The sequence below is a fragment of the Epinephelus fuscoguttatus genome, linkage group LG17, assembly GCF_011397635.1.
Source record: "Epinephelus fuscoguttatus linkage group LG17, E.fuscoguttatus.final_Chr_v1".
NCBI classification, from domain to species: domain Eukaryota; kingdom Metazoa; phylum Chordata; class Actinopteri; order Perciformes; family Serranidae; genus Epinephelus; species Epinephelus fuscoguttatus.
Window position 1 is genome coordinate 14,247,215 of NC_064768.1, and position 19,248 is coordinate 14,266,462.

General features: G+C 39.6%; 1 protein-coding gene across 1 annotated transcript in view; it reads left to right on the forward strand.

Moving 5' to 3' along the window:
* Window positions 1-12,951, forward strand: part of nudcd1 (NudC domain containing 1) — a 68,973-nt gene extending 56,022 nt beyond the window's left edge. The window contains exons 9-10 of the mRNA XM_049602492.1: window positions 7,358-7,517; window positions 12,421-12,951. Of these exons, the coding sequence (XP_049458449.1) occupies window positions 7,358-7,517; window positions 12,421-12,710 (450 nt within the window). The 3' untranslated portion in view covers window positions 12,711-12,951. The remainder of the gene's footprint in view (window positions 1-7,357; window positions 7,518-12,420) is intronic.
* The last annotated feature ends 6,297 nt before the right edge of the window (window positions 12,952-19,248 follow it).

Consider the following 19,248-nt stretch of genomic DNA (forward strand, 5'->3'; position numbering starts at 1 on the left):
CCTTGTACTACTTTTTTGTTTTTCATGTTGTGTAATTACTTGATTACATGATTTTGCCTGTTTTGAAGTAAAAATACATATGTCTGTCCATCCGTCCCATTCTTGTGAAAGTGATATCACAAGAACACCTTGAGGGATTTTCTTCAGATTTGGCACAAACATCCACTTTGAGTCAACGATTAACTTTTTTTTTTTTTTTTTCTCGGGCTTTTGCCTTTAACGAACAGGACAGAGTGAGATGGGGTGAGAGAGAGAGCGGGGGGTGACACGCAGCAAATGGTTGCCGGAATCGAACCTGTGACCGCTGCAGCGAGGCGTCGCCTCTGTACATGGGGCGCCGGCACTATCCACTGCTTACCGATGCCCCAGTCAACGATTAATTGATCAGAATTTGGTGGTCACAGGTCGAAGTCACTGTGACCTTGCCCATTGCATTCTCGTAAACATGGTATCTCAAGAACATCTTGAGGGAATTTCTACAAATTTGGTACAAATGGCCACTTAGACTCAACAAATAGCTGATTAGAATTTGGTAGTAAAAGGTCAAGTCATTGTGACCTTGCGCCATCTCATTCTCTTGAGCACAATATCTCAAAAAGGCCTTGAGGGCATTTCCCCAAATTTGGCACAAACGTCAGCTTGGACTCAAGAATTAACTGATTATAACGTGGTGGTCAAAGGCTCAAAGGTCACTGTGATTGCACAAAACACATTTATGACAAAACTCAGGTCTAGTTTTGTTTATGACTTCCAAATTTTCCAGTGGGGCAAGAAAATTTCTCTTCCACTTGCCTTACAAAAATCTACACTTGTCCCAGACAAGCCTTAATGTTGAGCCCTACTTTTAATTGTTTGAATTACAAGAAAGATATTTTTTGCAGTTTTTGTGGAAGCTAATTGTTTATTTGAATCATCCTGGGTGACAACGTGGCAGTGCTGAACTTACTCTGTTAATTCCAGTGTGATAAAAAACGATGTGAAACGTGTTTCTTTCATGGTGTTGGCACTGTCAACCAGGACAGGTGTGACCCTACAAGCCAATCAATATCTTACAGTAGCAGAGCACAGACAGCATCTCCGAGCACAGTGAATGCACTGTGCAGTGTTTGTGTTAAACACTTAATTATACCTGCTTTAAAAAAGTGTGGTTTCTTCCCCTTTGATTCAAGAGAGTAAACTAAATATCAAATCAGAGATTGACACGGTGAGGGAAAGTGAATTTAATATCATATTTATGATCACAGACCAGACTGAATGATATCAAAGGCCATCATATCACAGTGCTGTTTGATTCAACTAGTGTCTTTATAGTCAAACAAAATACAAAGTTCAGTGTCTCGGGCAGGAAAGAATGTAAATAAACAACAATCTGTCTGCTTGCTTGAAAGGCGAGTGAGCAGCAGCCTTACAGGAACATGACGGAAGCGATGATGACAGATAGTTGGCATTTCAGCTGTTATTACAGACATCTGGCCTCTGTGTACACATGCATTTGCTCCTGCCTTCATAATGCCAACGCCTCACTTCCTGTCCTCTACCTACAAAGCCTATAAACCCTTTGATTAAAAAAATAAGAGTATCCACTAAAAGCTTTTTTTCTGACTGAGAACAGGCCATTTATTCTGAGTACTTGCCTATACAGAGTCCACCTGTAGTACTTTATGTCGTGTGCATCAGTCATGCAACTAGTACAACAAGACAATGGACAGTATTGTATGACAAAAAAAATTGTCAGCACAAGATTCAAATCCCTATTGTTTCTGAAGTTTTCAACCACATCATGTGACCATACAGTTGTGCACGACAACAGAGCAACTCCATCTGTGGGAGTTGGCGGTGGGACATGGTTGAAATAAGAAAATTACTTCTAGGGATGGGTACACTGGTACCAACACCAGTACTGCTAAAGTTATACTAATACCAGTAAAGTACTTAATTTGATACCCTTTTTATTTACTTCATTCAATACCTCTGCGAATGAAAGAAATTGCCACCAGATGCTACATGTGTCTAGTATGGCCATACTTTCAAACGTTTTGATGATATCTTCGCACACGAACTACCACCTCCCTCAAATACAACATGCTTGACTTCTCTTCCCCCTCTCTGTCTCAAAAGAGATACACCTTGGAGAGCACCATGGCACTTAGGTCTAACAGTCTCTGTCCTTGTCTCAGTCCTCAGGTCTGACACTTGTGCTACTGTAAGGCATAAAGTTGGCAGTTTGTGGGTTGGGTCCGGGTGGTTGATTTTTGCGCTCCGACCCCCAAACAACGATGTTATCATCAATTGGGATGTTTCACTGTGGATGTTATAATATGCCTTAGCAGACTTTGCCGAACACTGCTACAGACTAAGCTACTCCAGCCCCGAAATTCCTGATTCCCATAATGAGAGTTGAAGTTTTGCTGCCTGGGTGAAAACCAGAAAGACCCATTGAAATTTCTGAAGATTACTGCTGATTTCTACGGCGATTCAGAGATATTATTCTGTCTAAAAATGTAAAATAATGGAGACATGGGAACTTTTCTATTTGAATAACAACTTTAGACATTGTCCTAGTCAGCAAAACAAAATGCAAAATATTTTCGATAAAGGGGACTTGAATAGCAGGTACACTAAAACATGATACCTTTAAATAATTGCAAATTGAGTTGGTATACGGAAACTAGGGCTGTCAAACAATTAATTTTTTTAATCGCAGAATTTCCATAGTTAATTGCATTTTGAATTGCATGTTTAAAATTCTGTTATTTTGCATTTCAAGGCAGTTTTAAGCCTATAATGTAAAGCATTTCTTAACAGAGTGTCTTAATTGGGAATCAAATGAACACAAAGAAAGAATTTCCTTTTGTATTTTCTTTCAAAAAAGTGCCATGTAGACCAACTTAATACAATACCTGAGTCTTCTACGATGTTGACTGGTCCCATTTAGCGATCGCTTTAGTTAACTTCTTCGACGTACTTTCATCAACGGGTCTGTGGTGACTCCCACATTCCAAAATGGTACTTTGGCGGAGCTGAGGCTCGCTTGACTGGGGTACACCGGCTGTACCTGGGTGTTTAGCGTGGAGGTGGTAACTCAAACTCGACGTACTCCGGTGGTAGTTAAACTCCGTTGACACAGGTTGCATTTTACTTTTGACTTGTCAACTGAACCGTCTGGAAGTTTTTTAACGTTAAACAAGCCATTCAGAAGTCCAGTAGCACTCTTTCTTTCCATCATCGCGCTAAGTTTACTGCAGGAAGCCGCTTTGAAGCATGACGCTGCAGCTAGAGGAGCAGACTATGGGTAAGTAGAAGGGACAAAAAGGCTTGCAAAATTAAAATGCGATTTAAAAAAAAATAAATGCCTTATGGATTGCATTAATCTAATCGCAATTAACGCGTTAACACTGACAGCCCTAAGAAAAACATTTCAGTAGAGTTAAGCAAACTTCATGTTTTACCACAAAGTGTTAAACAGACATAAAAGACCCAAATGGCAGAGCAGGTTAACCCCATTCTGTTTCTGCTAAGCATTAAAAACATTTAGCAGTCTTTCAGTATACAGGAGAACACCTGAAAGGGTTTTTGCTGTGCCCTTTAATAAAAACCCCATGCCCCCAAAAAACTGAGCTTTCCTTTCATGTTTTTTATCGCTCTCTATTTTGAATAGCATATCATGGTTTAGCAGGTAACATAGGAATCAGGAGGAATTTAGATTCTGGATTCAAGAGTTTAATCCGATGCTTTGTTCTGCTGCTGGCACTTAAATCCTCCTCATTCAATGATGGCTTTGTTAGAAAAGAAAAAAACCAAAAGCAGAATACAAGAGAGATTTCTTTTATGTTTGTCTTGTTAGTTTGGCTTGGATTAACTTTTTTATAGAGGTTTCGATTCTTCTGGTTGCTATCGTTTGTAAGTGAAAGACATGAATCTGCGGAAAGCAGGCTGTTGGAAGATATGTGCTGTAAAATAACATCATGTAATAAGATAAAAGCCTCACGATTGGATTTTCCCTTTTTTAAAATGTGAGCATTAACAAGCTGCAGTGTATTAGAAGAAATTGTTTCATTTTCAAAGACCAAGGCCAGGTATACTGTAGGTAGAGCAATATATGAGTCATACAATAACGGTTCTGAGTCACTGACTTTGAAATGTCTGGAGTTGGAGGAAGAAAACAGAGCAAGTTTGTTTAAGAATCTAGATTTATTTTTCTGGCTATTGTCATTCTTAATAAAGGTGGCCTAGAGTTTCCAGCTCACAATGATTTTATCAAATAAAAACTGTAATACCTGAGAATATATCCACTCCCACCCAGCATCCGCAACCACGAGTAAGAGCACAGGATATTACTATATTTCAGGTGTAAGATATTGACAGAGCAATTTTCTGAAAGTAGAAAAGCTTATCAACAATTTGTTTGTTTTTTTGTTACATATGGGACTGAGTGTCAAGTTCTTCAGCCCCATATTTTGGTGCCCTCTTCTGTCTTTCAGTGCATCAGAATCAAGGCTTCTTTTTAGATGGAAAACAATGTTGGGCTTAATAGTTTCAAAATGTCACTGGAGACTCCCACAATAAGTAAGAATGGTGGTAGTTGTACTATTTAAAGCCACCATGTGTAGAGCTTTTTCATGACCATAGCATTTTTAAATAATTCTAGTGACAGATATATATCAGTGTCAGTGAGCATTGGTGGAAGCTAGCTTGTAGCTGCATACTGAAGTAAGACAACAGTAATAGTTGACATTACCAAAGACTTCTGCATATTTGGACAATTTACCAGTCATTTTAAGTTTGGTGAAAATGTTATAGGTATTTAGACACCAGTATTATCAGCTCCTCCATCTTGTCATCTTTTCCTCTTTCTGCTTCAGAGATGCCTACTGTTTGATTGACCAAAGCCAGGCAGCAACTGCCAGAAGTTCAACATGGTCAGCTCTGCACGGCAGAGCAAAAATCTGTGCGCATTCATGTAGCTGTCAACCATTTCATACCGCTACTGTTGTGTTTGCAGCAGCTTTCCCTCTGCCCCATTCCCCTCATTTCGCTGATTGATTAGCAGGTCTCAGTGCAGAGAGAGGAACTAATCATTGACATCACTTGCAGGAAGCTTAGAGTTTATGAAACATGTGTACACTCTGCCTTCATGACAGATAAATCTTCTGATTTGAATCATCAGTGTAGTCATTTTTTGTTTTTATTTTTTTAGTGCTTACAAATCATGACCAGGGCCCTCACTGGCGTCATTGTCAGTCATCTCTCACAAGCAGGCTCTACCAAAGCACGAGTGAACGTCTGCCGCACTCTCAAAGTCGAAACACAAGTGGCAAGAAAATGAGTTTTAGAGTGGAGGAGTGATGGCCTGCTAAAAAGGCTTGTCATTGCATGCAACCATCAACCACCAACATATGTGCTGATTTGTGCTGAATTTTCAATGCCTGTCAAGTGTGTATTGAGATGGGGAGGACAGCGCTGCCTGACAGCCTCTGAGACATGTTGGCAGTTGGCTGGATGTGGGTTGACTCCAAGTGAGGGATCAGTGTGAACAGTCAGATGTCAAGGAGCGATTATGTCACAGCAACGGTCATTTCAGCTCCAAAACAAATGGAGTCAGACCAGAATTGATTTAGACTGCACACATGCAATTTCGTCAGGCACATCCATCAAAGTAAAGTGAATGTGGGACAAATACATGGACTTTTATGGCTGTTATCACAAACGGTTCAGCTTCTCACCCATAAAAGCCACACTAAATTGCAAGAAGGAGATCTGTGACCAACAGTGACCGAAATCTCTCTATTTAATTATATTGTTAACCACATGGGAACAAACGTCTAGAGAAACCTTTATTTACTAACTAGTTGTTTTTTTAAACAGTCAGGAAACATAAAAATTACTAGGGCGTAAAGAGGGAGTGTAGAGGGAGTAAACTTATCCCAACACATGACCAAACAGAAGTTGGTCTGTTTCTACAGAGCATAACACATGTTTATAGCCCCATATGTCCATAAATGTGTTCACATCTGTCACAGCACAATAATAACTGTAGTCCAGTTGTATTCTGGCTTTGAGCATTTGAATGAAAATGGCTTTTGTGTCGCAGTCTAAGGAGAGCTCTATTTTATTTTTTTCTGCTCACATAAATAGACATTTTTGCCTGACCCAATAAAAATTTGAACAGCTGACACTTTGTGCAATGTTTCTGATTGTATTTAAACCCAAGAATAAAAGCCTGCTGAGAGAAGACCTCACCAAACACTCTGAATAAATTCTTTAAAAGACCAAACAGAGAACTGAGCCTGCAACAATCTAAAAAACTGTGAAAAACAGTCTCTCTTGTGGTGCAAAAAGGACAGTTGTCATTAACATTAGGATTTACGACATACACAAAAGCATTGACAGCCACAACTCTGTGCAACACTCTCCCCTGTAGGTCTCCAACCCTCTTTGTTAATGGTGGTTTGTACAAAGCTCCACACACAGGCTTCACCTCATCACTCAAAGACAGGTGAGCTCTCCACAGAGTGCCAATACAGCCACTCAGTTTACCTTTTATTTGTTTAACAATTTGACCATCAGTCTCTACATTGTTTTCCCTGTTAGAACACTGAAACCTTGGACATGTGACTCACTGAGATTTAACAAACATCCAGAAAAGTTTTTAAAATCACGCACAATCGCTGACACCAAAGGAACAATCTCTGTTAACTGACTATTGTAATGGTGAGCATGTGACTGACGCACCAGAAAGAAAGAAAGATAAAGAAAAAGAAGTAAAGAAACAGACAGAAAGCAAGGAGAAAGGGAAAGGAGGATGAAAAAACACAGACAAAGAGGAAGGAAAAGGAAGATGGAAGGAATGAAGAAAGAAAGCAAGGAGAAAGGGAGGAAAGAAGAAAGGATAAAAAAAGGGAGGAAAAAAGGAATAAAGAAAGAAAGGAGAAAGTAATGACGAAAGAAGGAAAGACAAGAATGAGACAGAAAGTAAGGACAAAAGGAAGGAGGAAGAAGGAAAGAATTGAGGAAGGAAGGAAGGGAAGAAACAGAAGAACTAAAGGATGGTGGACAGAGTAAAGAAAGGAAGGAAGTAAGGAAGGGGAAATTGAGGAAAGAGGGAATGAAGAAACAAGGAAAGAAAGGAGGAAGGAGGAAAGGAAGAATGAATTAGGAATGAAAGAAAGAAGGAAAGAAAAGGAAACAGAACAAACAAAAGAATGAAAGAAAGAATAGAAATAGATGGAACATTGATCAGAGTGTGCTCCACACAACTGATGATGGCAGGGTCCATCAGAAAATCAGTCCTTCCCATGTTACTCAAAAATGTTCAATAATTTGCATTTTTGTAAAATTTCTGTCTGTGTCTTTCCAGGTGAATCTCGGCAGCCATCAGTACCTGTTCACAGTCGATGTGAATCCGTCTGAAATGCCATGTTTCTGCCTCAGACATGATGTGGACGCTCTGGTGTGGCAGCCTCGTCCCAACCAACCCAGTAACATGTGGGAGCACATTGCTACATTCAACGCATTGGGTATGAGTTTCAACAACAAACACATGCAAACACAAACAGCCAGGTGAACTCCTGCTACAGTGGATATAGACGTAAGAGCACACTGTTGAAGCCTTTAGACATGTTTTGTTATGTCTCTTTTGTTAAGGGTTACTCAGAGAATCGTATCGTCCCCAAAGAGTCCCAGTCCCTGAGATTGCCATTTCATTACTGTGAAATGCCACAAAAGACTCTTAAAGTCTCATGGATAAAGACTTGTCTTCTTGTGCAGTTGGTAGAAATGTCTGTCGCATCACCTACATGTACATCCTTGTGCTGGTAGAACACATAATGCCAATATGAGAAGCACTTGGCAGTGATCCTTTAAGTCATGTGAAATGTTATATCAGCCACAGTATATGGGAGTGGTTGGAATGAAGGCAGCATAGTCTCAGCAGAGGTCTACCCTAATTTCCATTTCTGATGAATCATGACATCCTTGAGTTGAATTATTCATTCTTACAGCTATTAACTTTGTTTACATCCCCTGTCATGCTGCTGTGCCTCTAGTGGGTAGACGACAGAACGTGTTAAATGGCGGCAATAAAACTGCAGTTAACAACAAGGGGGAGTTCACTGATACAGCTCAAAGTCTACAAGGACGCACAATAAGAAATATATGGAAACAGGACCATTAACAGATCTCTCTTCTTCTCTGCAAATAAACCATTCAAAGAGGTCTGAATGATTAAACGTAACTGGATAATATTGTGCCTCCTAGCTTAGGCACTGACTGATGTGTTGAAACTGTTGTTTTAATTTAACTCCACATCTCAAATCAGATACTAAGGCCATCCGCCAGCGTTCTCATTTCTAGAGCCGCTTCTGTTTCCATCTCTGTCTTCATTTAATTTATCTACTCGTCTGTCTCTCCTCAACAATGGCATCTCCAACAAGTTATATTTTTTTTTCAATTTTCCACTTTTACAGGTATGACATCTTCATTTGTCTTTTTTTTTTTAATACTACAGAGTTTTAACAATCTGCTTAGTCCGCACATCTCTTGGGGTATATCATCCAATCTGAGAGTGCAGATGGATCCCTAGTGATATCTTCAGAAATGATCTCAGTGAGGCTCAGAGGAAAATAGGCTGAATACATGTATGGTTGAACACCAATATAAGACTTTATACGACACAATAGAAAGATGAGTGAGGAAATATTAAACCAGTGTCTAAAGCTTCTATATTCTCATATAGAAAATATAAGTTCTACACTGTTGAAATAAACAATAGGTTCATTGTGTAGAGTAATAACGGGTTTGGTATTGATTGTGCTGGTTGAGGTGCTAGGAGGCGACATTATTTTGTGAAACTAACCTTATCAGTCTTAATGACAGAGTTCAGCAACTGTAGAGAAAAATGTCTTTTCTTCTGTTATTGAAAAACTCTAATGTCAGATGGGAAATCTCATTGCACAAGAAGTATAGCTTATCAGATCAGTAGAGTGAAAGATAGTTTGTCTTTCAGCAGTGATGGAGACCTTCATCCAACAAGTTCACCAACCTCAAGTCTTTTGTCCTCTCTCTGGTTGTCATGGTGTGAAGTCACCTTCAGATTTAGCAAATACCAACGTGTTGTGCGCATCTCACTGAAGGCAAATGATTGAAGTTTAAGGGATTTTCAAATACCTTAAAGGGACAGTTCACCCTAAAATAAGAATTACATATTTTTTCCCTCTTACCTGTCGTGCTATTTATTAATTTAGATTATCTACAATCTAGATTATTATTTATTAATCAAAAAACAAAAGCCAGAAACTGTGTTGTATTCAGTATCTATAAGCTGTAAATTTACCACTTCTAGGCAAAAGAGAGGAGATAACATTAGTCTGAGCCTTACAGTGCAAAGTCTCTCCTTCTCTGTGCTGCTGCATCTTGTCCGTTGCTGAATGTACCAAAGAGTATTGTGAAAGTCAAGAGTGCTCACTCTGCAGCAAAATCTGGGACCAAAACATCCTCAGAAGTACACTGCACAGCACACAGACTAGTGGGAAAAAAAACCTTGAAGCAATGTCAGTTTACTGAGCAGACTCTAACTGATGACTCAAATCTCCGACTTTCAAGGGGCCGCCCTAATTGAACGCATTTCAGGTATAGGGTGAACTGTCCCTTTAACCTGAAGAACTGAACAAAAAGATTGAAAGACTATGTCAGTGTTGCAGATTTTAATGTGATTTTTTTTTTTAGGGCGAAAGTTAAACTAATGGTTATTGTTTAATTATCCAGAGCCTAAGGTGACGTCGTCAAATAACTTGTTTTGTCAGTTGTTAAAGCAACACTTACCTTTCTGGAAATTTTATGCTTTTCTTTGTTTAGGCTAAAATGCTATTAATAAGCTGATGGCACACTAAAAATAGAATTCCACCAGAGATAAAAACTCATAACTGTACCATTCTCATATGGTTCTAAGAAAACTCCGACCGAATGCAATGATTGGCTGAGCGTCATGTCTGTCTTCCCCACATGGAGGCCTCTGACTGACATAACCACCGGCGTAACATCTCTTCCCCTAATGCTAATGGCTAATGTTAGCCTACTGTAGCGTAGCCTCTGAAACATTAACGTTATGATCCTTGTGTGTTTCCACTTACTAGTAACGTTAACGCTACTATCTAACGTTAGCACTGTAACCTTATTCTAAAACTCATCAGTCATCAGTGACTCCAGTTGAGTTTTAAAACTCCGGGGTTGCGTTTGACTATCTTTCGTTCAGCAATCAGCAGCGTATTTTACTCTTCTCTTCTACTCTTCTCTTGGCGTGTTACACTCGCTCTCCTCTTCCGTGTATCTAACGTTGCCTTGCCGACACCCATGTTGGAGGGAGGCGTGAGTTGTGGATGTTCAAATTTTTTCTAAATGCTGTGTGAAATGCAAGAAAGGTAAGAGTAGCTTTAAGTCAAAAAACAAAAAATAATTAATTCACACTGATGTGAAACAGAAAAAAATCACATCCTCAGGTCTGCAGAACTGGAAACAGCATTCTTGCCAGTTGTTTTTACCTTGTTGTTGTGTAACATTAATAGAGCAATTTTTAGTATATATGAATATATTTCAGCTACCTTAGCACTTCTGCTGTCTAACTGAATTTACTGTCTCTTTAATGGGCCTTCTGTATTTAAAGCTCCTAAAATCGTAAATCCGTAAACACTAATGATTTTGAGGGATTGAAGCATTTGCTGCTGATTTTAACCCCATCTTTACTACACTAACTCACTCGTTCGTGTGTGCTAAAGCTTTTTTTTATTTCAGCCACTTGGCTTTTTTTATTTTTTTTTTAGAGCATTTTAGCTGCCTGGGTAGCTTTCAGTAGTTCAAATCTTCTCTTTCCTGTGCACCAAAGACAAGGGATATGAATCTGTTAACATGGTACCCACTCTGTTTTAAGTACTGTAATTCAAGGCTTCCACTGTAACTATGCACCAGATATCACATTGTACACTTGTTCAACCAATCAGAAGGAACCCAAAGATTCCAGAAATGAACTTGTTACCGGACAGTTGCTCCAGTTGCTCCAATAACAATCGAACTTTAGTTACTGGATTGGTAGGATATATTGGTGCAAAAGAGCACTGTTTCCCCTTGTCTCATTACCATTAAGGGGCCCATGAGCCAGTCCCCAGCTAGGCATGATTACAAGTAATAGATTAATTGATTACTAATCAGACACACACATGACTGACCTTTTATTACCTTGGTAGCATGTGTACACAAATCATAGACTGTATAAGTAATGGACATAACAACTGTGAAGTCACCCATTGGTTTGTGGACTCCCGTTTTGTCTATGCTGTCGCCATCTCGCTTTTTTGGAGCCAGAATTGACTATATGTGGGTGAGAGGTTGATGCTGTGGAGGAGCGAGGGGCGGATCTGACTGAGAAGAAGAGGACACAGCAGACAGCCCTTTACTTAAAGTGGTCATGCTGAATAGTAGACAAGGGCCAACGGGGCCAAAGGTGCAGGACATATTGCAAAGCCTGGCGTGACACACACTTAACAACAGCCCAACATTGGCTTGGTGTGTCAAGGCCTTTAGTTGATGTTGGCAACGGAGGGATGGGCAGTTTTTTTTTTCATTGCTGGTGGGTTGTTGTTTTTTCTTACCGGTTGTGTTTGTAAAGCTCTGAAACGTTGTTTTTGTTGAGGTGCAGTGGATTCTTGCAAATGCAATTAGGAGTACTAAAAGGAGTCAGAGGAACCAGATTTTTTCAAATGTTACCTGTCTCATGTACTCCTATTAGAATATAGTGACAGTTTCAGGAAATAACAAAAACTTTTTAAAATTTACCTACTGTAGTTTTAAAGTGTCTCTGTTGGAGTCAGTCAGGTATAATAATTTTGGAAGCCCAGTTCAACCTACTGGAGAGTACGGCACTTTGTGCTATTAATTTTACTGCCCTGGAGGAAATAAATTCAGCAGCAAAAACAAATGGCAAGCACATTTACAACATCTTTACTGCAGAAACAAACCTGAGATGGTCAGCTGTCAAACGGCCATGATTACCACTTCAAAGAGCCTGACTGGAGGATGTGTGAGTATGTTACTCATAGACAGGCTACAAAAATGTCTGATATACTTAATGCTTTAATGGCATTATTTGTTGTTGTACTTTTATGTTGATAATCAGGACCAGTTGGATAGGTTTCTTCTCTATGCGATTAATTGATCTTGAATCAGGTGTATTAGATGACTCCTCCTGTTCTGTGAACAAAAGTGAGTACCAACATCCCTAACGCCAACTTATCTAGTGGAACTGCATCATTACTCTTCTAGGCAGCTTTTAATTGTGGATGTGTATATAAGTGAAAGTATGAACAGGTTGATCCTGTTGAAGGTCCTCTCTGCTCTGTGCATGTCTCTGATCTCACCACTCTGTTTTCACAGGCTACGTCCAGGCATCCAAACGGGATAAAAAGTTTGCGACCTGTGCTCCAAACTTCTCCTATGCTTCACTGTGCGAGTGTCTTCGCAGAGCGTTCATCTATCGACAGCCGACACCGGTGGAGACCGTCCTCTTCAACAGGAAGCAGGGGCGTCAGGTGGGACAGGTTGCCAAGCAACAGGTGGCCAGCCTGGACTCTGATAAACCAATCCTGGGCTTCAGAGCAACCAATGAGAGACTTTACATCTTGACCTCCAGTAACCTCTTTGTTCTAAAGGTCAATAATAATTAGATTTGGGACTCTTTGGTATTTTTATCCTATTTCCCCCTCAGAGCACCATCATTCCAAACTGAGGATCTGTCAAAAACATCCTCATGTGTAAACTTGTGCTTCATGTGTCTGTACTGAATTCTGTTGTTCAGTCCTCCTCATGTTTCAACTCCCACATGTCTTTTGTGTTGTAAAGTGTCAAAAAGTAAGGAACCATGCTCTGAAAGACAAATTATAATAATAAACATTCTCTAGAGCTGAATGTTTCCAGGATATTCATTAAGAAAATGAATGTAAGTCATTTAATAATCATCACATCTTTGAATGCTTTAATTGAACAGTTGTCTTCATGATACTGGATGTTACATGAAGATAAATTTCATATCTGTGGTGCCCTGTCAATGCTTGCTGCATAGTTAGAGATATTTGTAATGCCATAAATTCCAATTCATAAATAAAATGTTATACATTTCTCTTGAAGGAGCTGCGACATTCAGAGCATATCGATGATTCGGAGTCTAGGTAGGGATTGTCTAATTACCGCTCTTAATATAGAAGTTGAGGCCGACCGGCAGCTAGTAGCTCACTGTGCATTCACACCAAAAGCGTCATAAGCGGCCAGCAGCCATTCATTTTCAATGTACGCTTGCTACGAAGGGCGTCAGGGGCGTCAGCTGCAGCGAGCGGCGCGATGCAAGCTATCAGAGCGTCAAGTAGAAGTTGAGAGAAGCTGAACTTTATGCAAATGAGCAGCGCCGCTGCCGAAGCAGCAGCCAATTGTAGACCGGGATTCGGGTAGAGGTCTGGGCTCTCCCGGAGCTGTACGAGCCGGTGAAATTCACCGTGGAGTTGCCGGGTTTGCAGGACTCTGTGGACCCAGACGGCCCGACGGCTCCGGTCCCTGTGTTTCCTCAGCAAATATGCCGATGCAGTACAAAGGAGGCTTCCGAAAGTGTGATTAATGAGCTCCCGCTTATTTACCACCGATTACATTTCTCAGTGGTCCTATGTGCCAACAGCAGGGTAAAATCGTAATGATAAAGGACTCTATATTGACTGTGTTTATTAGCGTTATTTTAATTGTGCAATGAAAGTCATGGATAATACAAAGTGAAGACATAAATGATATATTTGGTCATCCTTGTAAAGTGAACAGCCGTGTCAGCCTTGATGGACACATCTGCAGCAGCCGGCCCCGTCCCTTTGGCCGCTGTAAGCGCCTGCTGGAGCTGCTGCCAGGCAGTGCAATGCCAGCGACCTGAGCGACCGCTGGCGCTCATGACGCTTTTGGTGTGAATGCACAGTAACAGCGCAGACAGTGTGAACAACAGCAACAGTGCTGACAGAGCTAACTTTTTTCCTTTAGGAACAGAGATCCCACTACAGGGCAGCTACAAAGTCCCTTAGTTATTCCGCCTTTGCATGTTTATACAGAAGAAAATAACAGCAGCATCCTGCTGCATCACTGTGTAATTTTAGGAGCTTGCTGGCATCCTGGAAGCAAACAAGGCATGACAGTTGTGATGTGTAACACAGCATCGTCAGCCTCTTGTGCAACGGGAGCTCCTTCTAAACAATAACAAAGGCAAAACAGGGCAATAACAGTATTTTAAAGTCCTTGTAATATGGCGGTTGATCTCATCCTCTGCTCTGAAAGGTAAGGAGCTCCTTGATTTCATTGCCTTGAGAACTTTGTCAGCCGTAGTTTTTCTTTTTTGAGATTGCTGTTTTTAAATCTCCCAGCAATGGGTCACACACATAACATGTCGTGAAAACTCTGCACCCATCCCATCCGTGGTCCCTTCTTACTGGCTGTCCCTTTCACACAGACATCAATTTGGCGCTGTTTCTACCTCATCTGTCGGCTCAAAGTCAAGACAACTCTGTCCCCCCAGTCAGTGATCATGTGTTTTGTAAAGAACGGTGAGGCGGAATAAAGAAGTGATATTCCTGCCTTGAACAGGCAGTGTAAAAGGGGGCATTGGTAACTTGTTTGTTGTTAACAAACAATAATGATAAACAACAAACAATAAGAGAATACATTATGTATATTTTCTCTTCTAATGCTCTCCTCATACACTCCATTCTACCATTACCATTATGTTTGATTTTCTTTTTTTTTTTTGACTGTCAAATATAAGATTAGAAGATTTTTTTTTCCTTTTCAGTTGCCAGTGGCCAATAGGAAGATCTGACCCTGGCAGTAATGACCACGAGTGCTGTACAGAGTGGCAGCAATTAGCTAGCCATTGGGATACACACACAGGGACTAACATGCATGAACCGTCTATCACAACAACAAACAGAGAAGCTTGGATTACAACAAACACAGAGGGAGTGTGTCTGATGAGGATGCATTTTCTCTACTATGCTTTTACATGGCAAATAGCTGTTTGCTGCTCCGAATGTCTCATACAGCTCCTTTAATTAATGGCTGATTTGCTGATTGCTGGCTGTGTTGTACTAATAGTTGTATTTTGTCCGATGGTCAGTGGGGAGGAGGGCACTGAGGAAATCACTCTCCTTGGCTCATTTTGCCATCAGTACTGCAGAGATATGAAAGAAGAGAGCCATTTCCATAAATTTACATAAACATGTTTCTCACATCACACTGGCTCCTGTTGCATTTGCTTCAATCATCGACAGATTAGATGGACTTGAAGCCTAAAATTCAATCACGTCTAACGTCTAATTTTGTTTTGGTTTTTTTTCCTTCTTTTTGGGTTGTGAAGGTTGAAATGGAAACACTACACTTCTCATACTTGCTAGAGGTATGTTTATAAATACAGACGCATTTTTCCTCTGTCCTATTAAACTAGCATACATGTTTCCTAGGAACCAGATAATGGGGAAAAGTTCATACTACTTTTGAACATTTCTTCTAGCATTAAACACGGGAAGAGCTGCATCTTGCATTGGCTACATTTTCACATCTTTGTGCCAAATCCTGCAAGTAAACAAACATTTCTGTCTTGATGGTCAGCAGACATTTTCTTTTTCCATTTCAAAAAACCCAGAGGAAACACACTCATCCAATCGACCAACTAGAAACGAATAGATTCAAGAGAGACACTAATGGGCTTTTTTGCAAAAAGAAAAGAGGGTCCACTTCTTCTTTTTTGTTATGTTTTCTTTGATTGCAATGCAAGAAAAAAAGGCGAGAGGGACACACGCAGGGGAGATGCAGGGATGAAGGTTTTTTCATAGGATTAGATCCAAAAAGCAAGAGGCTTAAACACAACATCACCTTCGACTCCTGCTAGAAATAGATCCATATCAGTGTCTTTTCATGTTCGGCTTGAGGCAACAATAAACAGAATCCAGCCAGTCTGTGTTTGCTCTCAGGTGAAACTTGCAGATATTCAGAAATTAGAGTAGAAGTTCTTTAACCAATTTATTGATCAAGCTTGAAATTGCCTGTGTTGTGTGGACTGTAACAACCAGGGAACAGTGCATCAGTGTGAAAAGCAGTTTGGCTTCACAATTCAATAGTCTTCATCAGGAGGAGCAATTTTCTGAAGACTATCTGCAATTTGTGTCCTCAGCTCCCCCGAGTGCTGCCAGTTTCCGAGGCGATTTGTTTTCCTCAGCTAAGCCACACTATAGGCCGCGGGTAATCACCCTTTTCTCTTTTCTCTGTCATTGTTTTGCTCGGGAAAATCCACTTTTACTCAGTTTCTTTATTTAATTATCGGTGTGCAACTGAATTAGATTGCCCCACTTGTTTTTATTAGCTGAACCAACATCCCTTGAGTACTTGAAGGCAGCCTGTCAAAACCACTAATGTCTCTGAGGATGGCCTCTGTCTTTACTCTGACACACAAAAAAAAACCACTTTATCAAGCCATCTGACCACAGAGAATTGAGTAATGGAAGATAGTTACCGCTCGCCGTCTGCATTTCCCAAACCTCCATATTGCTGCGATCAGGTAAACACCACATGCCTTTTAAAAGCTGGCTTTTTGAGGACTTTATTAAAAGAGCATTTTCAAGATTGACAGTCATGTTTTTTTTTCTAATCAGCCTCTGTGAGTGAGTTTTATTGGCTGCAGGGTCAGGAAACTTGATCTGGCTCTACATCAAAATCTAGTTTCATGAGATGATGGCGACATGCAGCTGGCTCCCATTTCACCTCCAATGTTTCAATAACAGCATGTAATACAGGTACACAGTCACGTATTCAGTCTCAGACAGTGGAGTACTTTAACTGATGCATGAATCATAATAAGATAATGAAAGTATTGATGATGCAATGCTGACTCAGGCAACCAAGTAAGTCATGACATTTAATAAAAAATAAAAAAGCATTTTTGATTAAGCTGATTAAATTCCGTTAATTTACTTTTATAAATGTGTTAAATATAATTAGAGTCTGGCTGATGAAGATTTATGCCCATGTGCTGCATATTTTAAAACATTGCATATGGCAGAAGATAATGCCACCATCAAAGAGGAGATTTGAGTGGATCTATATTCTGTATTCTAAAATACAAACAGTAACATCTTCCCTCACCCTGATCACTGATGTCATTTCATGTTTTCTTTTCTCTTCATCTCTATTTTTAATTATTGTAAAAATTGATCTTAAGTTTAATTTTGAGTGGCATTAAAAAAGTCTTTGAAAGCCCAAATGTAACTTGCTTTAAGTTGTAGGAACCCTGATGTTTATTCTGTTTATTTTATATCAAGAGGTACAGTTCATCACAAGGACAGCACAATAAAATAATTAAACAATACAAGGACCAAGTGATTTTTGGAGTTTTATCACATTAAGAATTCAAGACAAGGGAAGAGACAAAGGAGGCAAAATACTATTTCTCACAGTTAAAAGCTGATGTAATGAGGGGTCAGCTCTGCATGCTCTATATCAGTGGTTCCTAACTGTTTTCCTTGAGGTACCCCTTTATTATCATTGGGTAAACTGACGACCCCTGACCAAGTGACATATTTTATGGATATTTCACATTATATTTAATTTATAACAATATCTATATAGAACAACTTAACCCAAACGGTAACTGCAAAAACTGCAGGAAGTTTGTGTGAAATGAGGAATCTGGATGAATTTAAAGCAGATTATTTTCATCAGAGATTAGTTTCCAGATATTTGCAGGAACTTTTTATAGGATTCTCTGTTAAGGTTTTTTTTTTTTTTTTTTAAACAATCTTACATACTGAAAAATCTTCTTTTTGAGATAGTCTGTTGTTTCCTCTTCCTTTGGCTCAACCATTGTTCTATTAGCTCTTTGGCTATTTTAACTGCATACTTTTCTAATGCAGGAAGAGGTTGTTTGAGAGTGAAGGCTCTCATCAATGATCTAAATTAAGACATTTCACAAAAAAAAACAACAATTTCATATGGTTTTCTTGACAGAAATGAACAGCATGCTTGAATATATGCCTACTGTGAATATTTTATTAAAAGTTTTCTTACACCTTAATATCAGAATGACCTTGTGACCCCCGTGAAGCTTTGACGACCCGGAGTGGGGGTCCAGACCACCAGGTTAGGAACCAGTGCTCTATACATCTTACCTTTATTCAGGGTGCAAAACATGGTTTGGTTGCGAGGGGTCCAAGACCCAAAAATTGAAACTTGAGACCCCCTGAAAGCCTCATCAGCACAAGGTGGGTGTGTATCCAGAAAAATCTTTTAAAAAATTGTCATTGCAATTGTCATTAAAAATATACTTACTTTATTACTTTACTTTATTCAAACAGTATACACTACTCAAATTGCAAAACATTTATTCACATGTTGTGCTGTGGTGTTTCCTTATATGTTGCCTTTGAATGCTCGGTTGTTTCTGGTCGGGTTTCAGTATGTCGTCTGTGAGTGGTGTCACTGCTTTTCCATCAAGCACTCTGCCTCCCAAACAAGGTATTTTAAGCCAAAACATTTTCCTCTCCTAACTATAACCAAGTTGTTTTTGTGCCCAAACCGAACCACATGTTTACCACAGTGTTGTTGAGTCATCAAGTTTATGTGTCTGCTACATAATAAGGTACAAACATGAAAATATATAATGGCAACATATTTTCTGGTGATTGGGTCAAAATCACAGCCTACTGGAATTTGGGTTATCCCAATTATGTGTACTCACATGTAAATAATCATATCCTGGTTTCAGAAACCTGGATAGTTTAGATGGAATATTTTGTTACTATAGGGATCCTCTGCCCAAACAATCCTGCTGTCCATACTGTACCAACTTTATATAGCAGATTGGGTATTGCAATGTCGTGACCACATAACAATTAATATTTCTTTACAGTACATTTCTTTTCTCTTTGTCATAAAATTCAATATTTTCAGTTACATTTATGCATTTTATTTCGAAAAATTTCCGCACAGTGAAGCATGTAGTTAATTTGATAAAATAGCAAATACCCTCATTTACAGTCTCTCTCCTGTTTCAGGAGAGGAAAAGGTGGATTGATGTATCCCTAATAGAAACTGGGATGTTGTGACGTGTGAACATCTTTTATCTTTAACAATGTTCGTGATCAGTGTTTTTCAGCGGATCAGGGCATTTCCTAAACTCAAATGATATTGTAG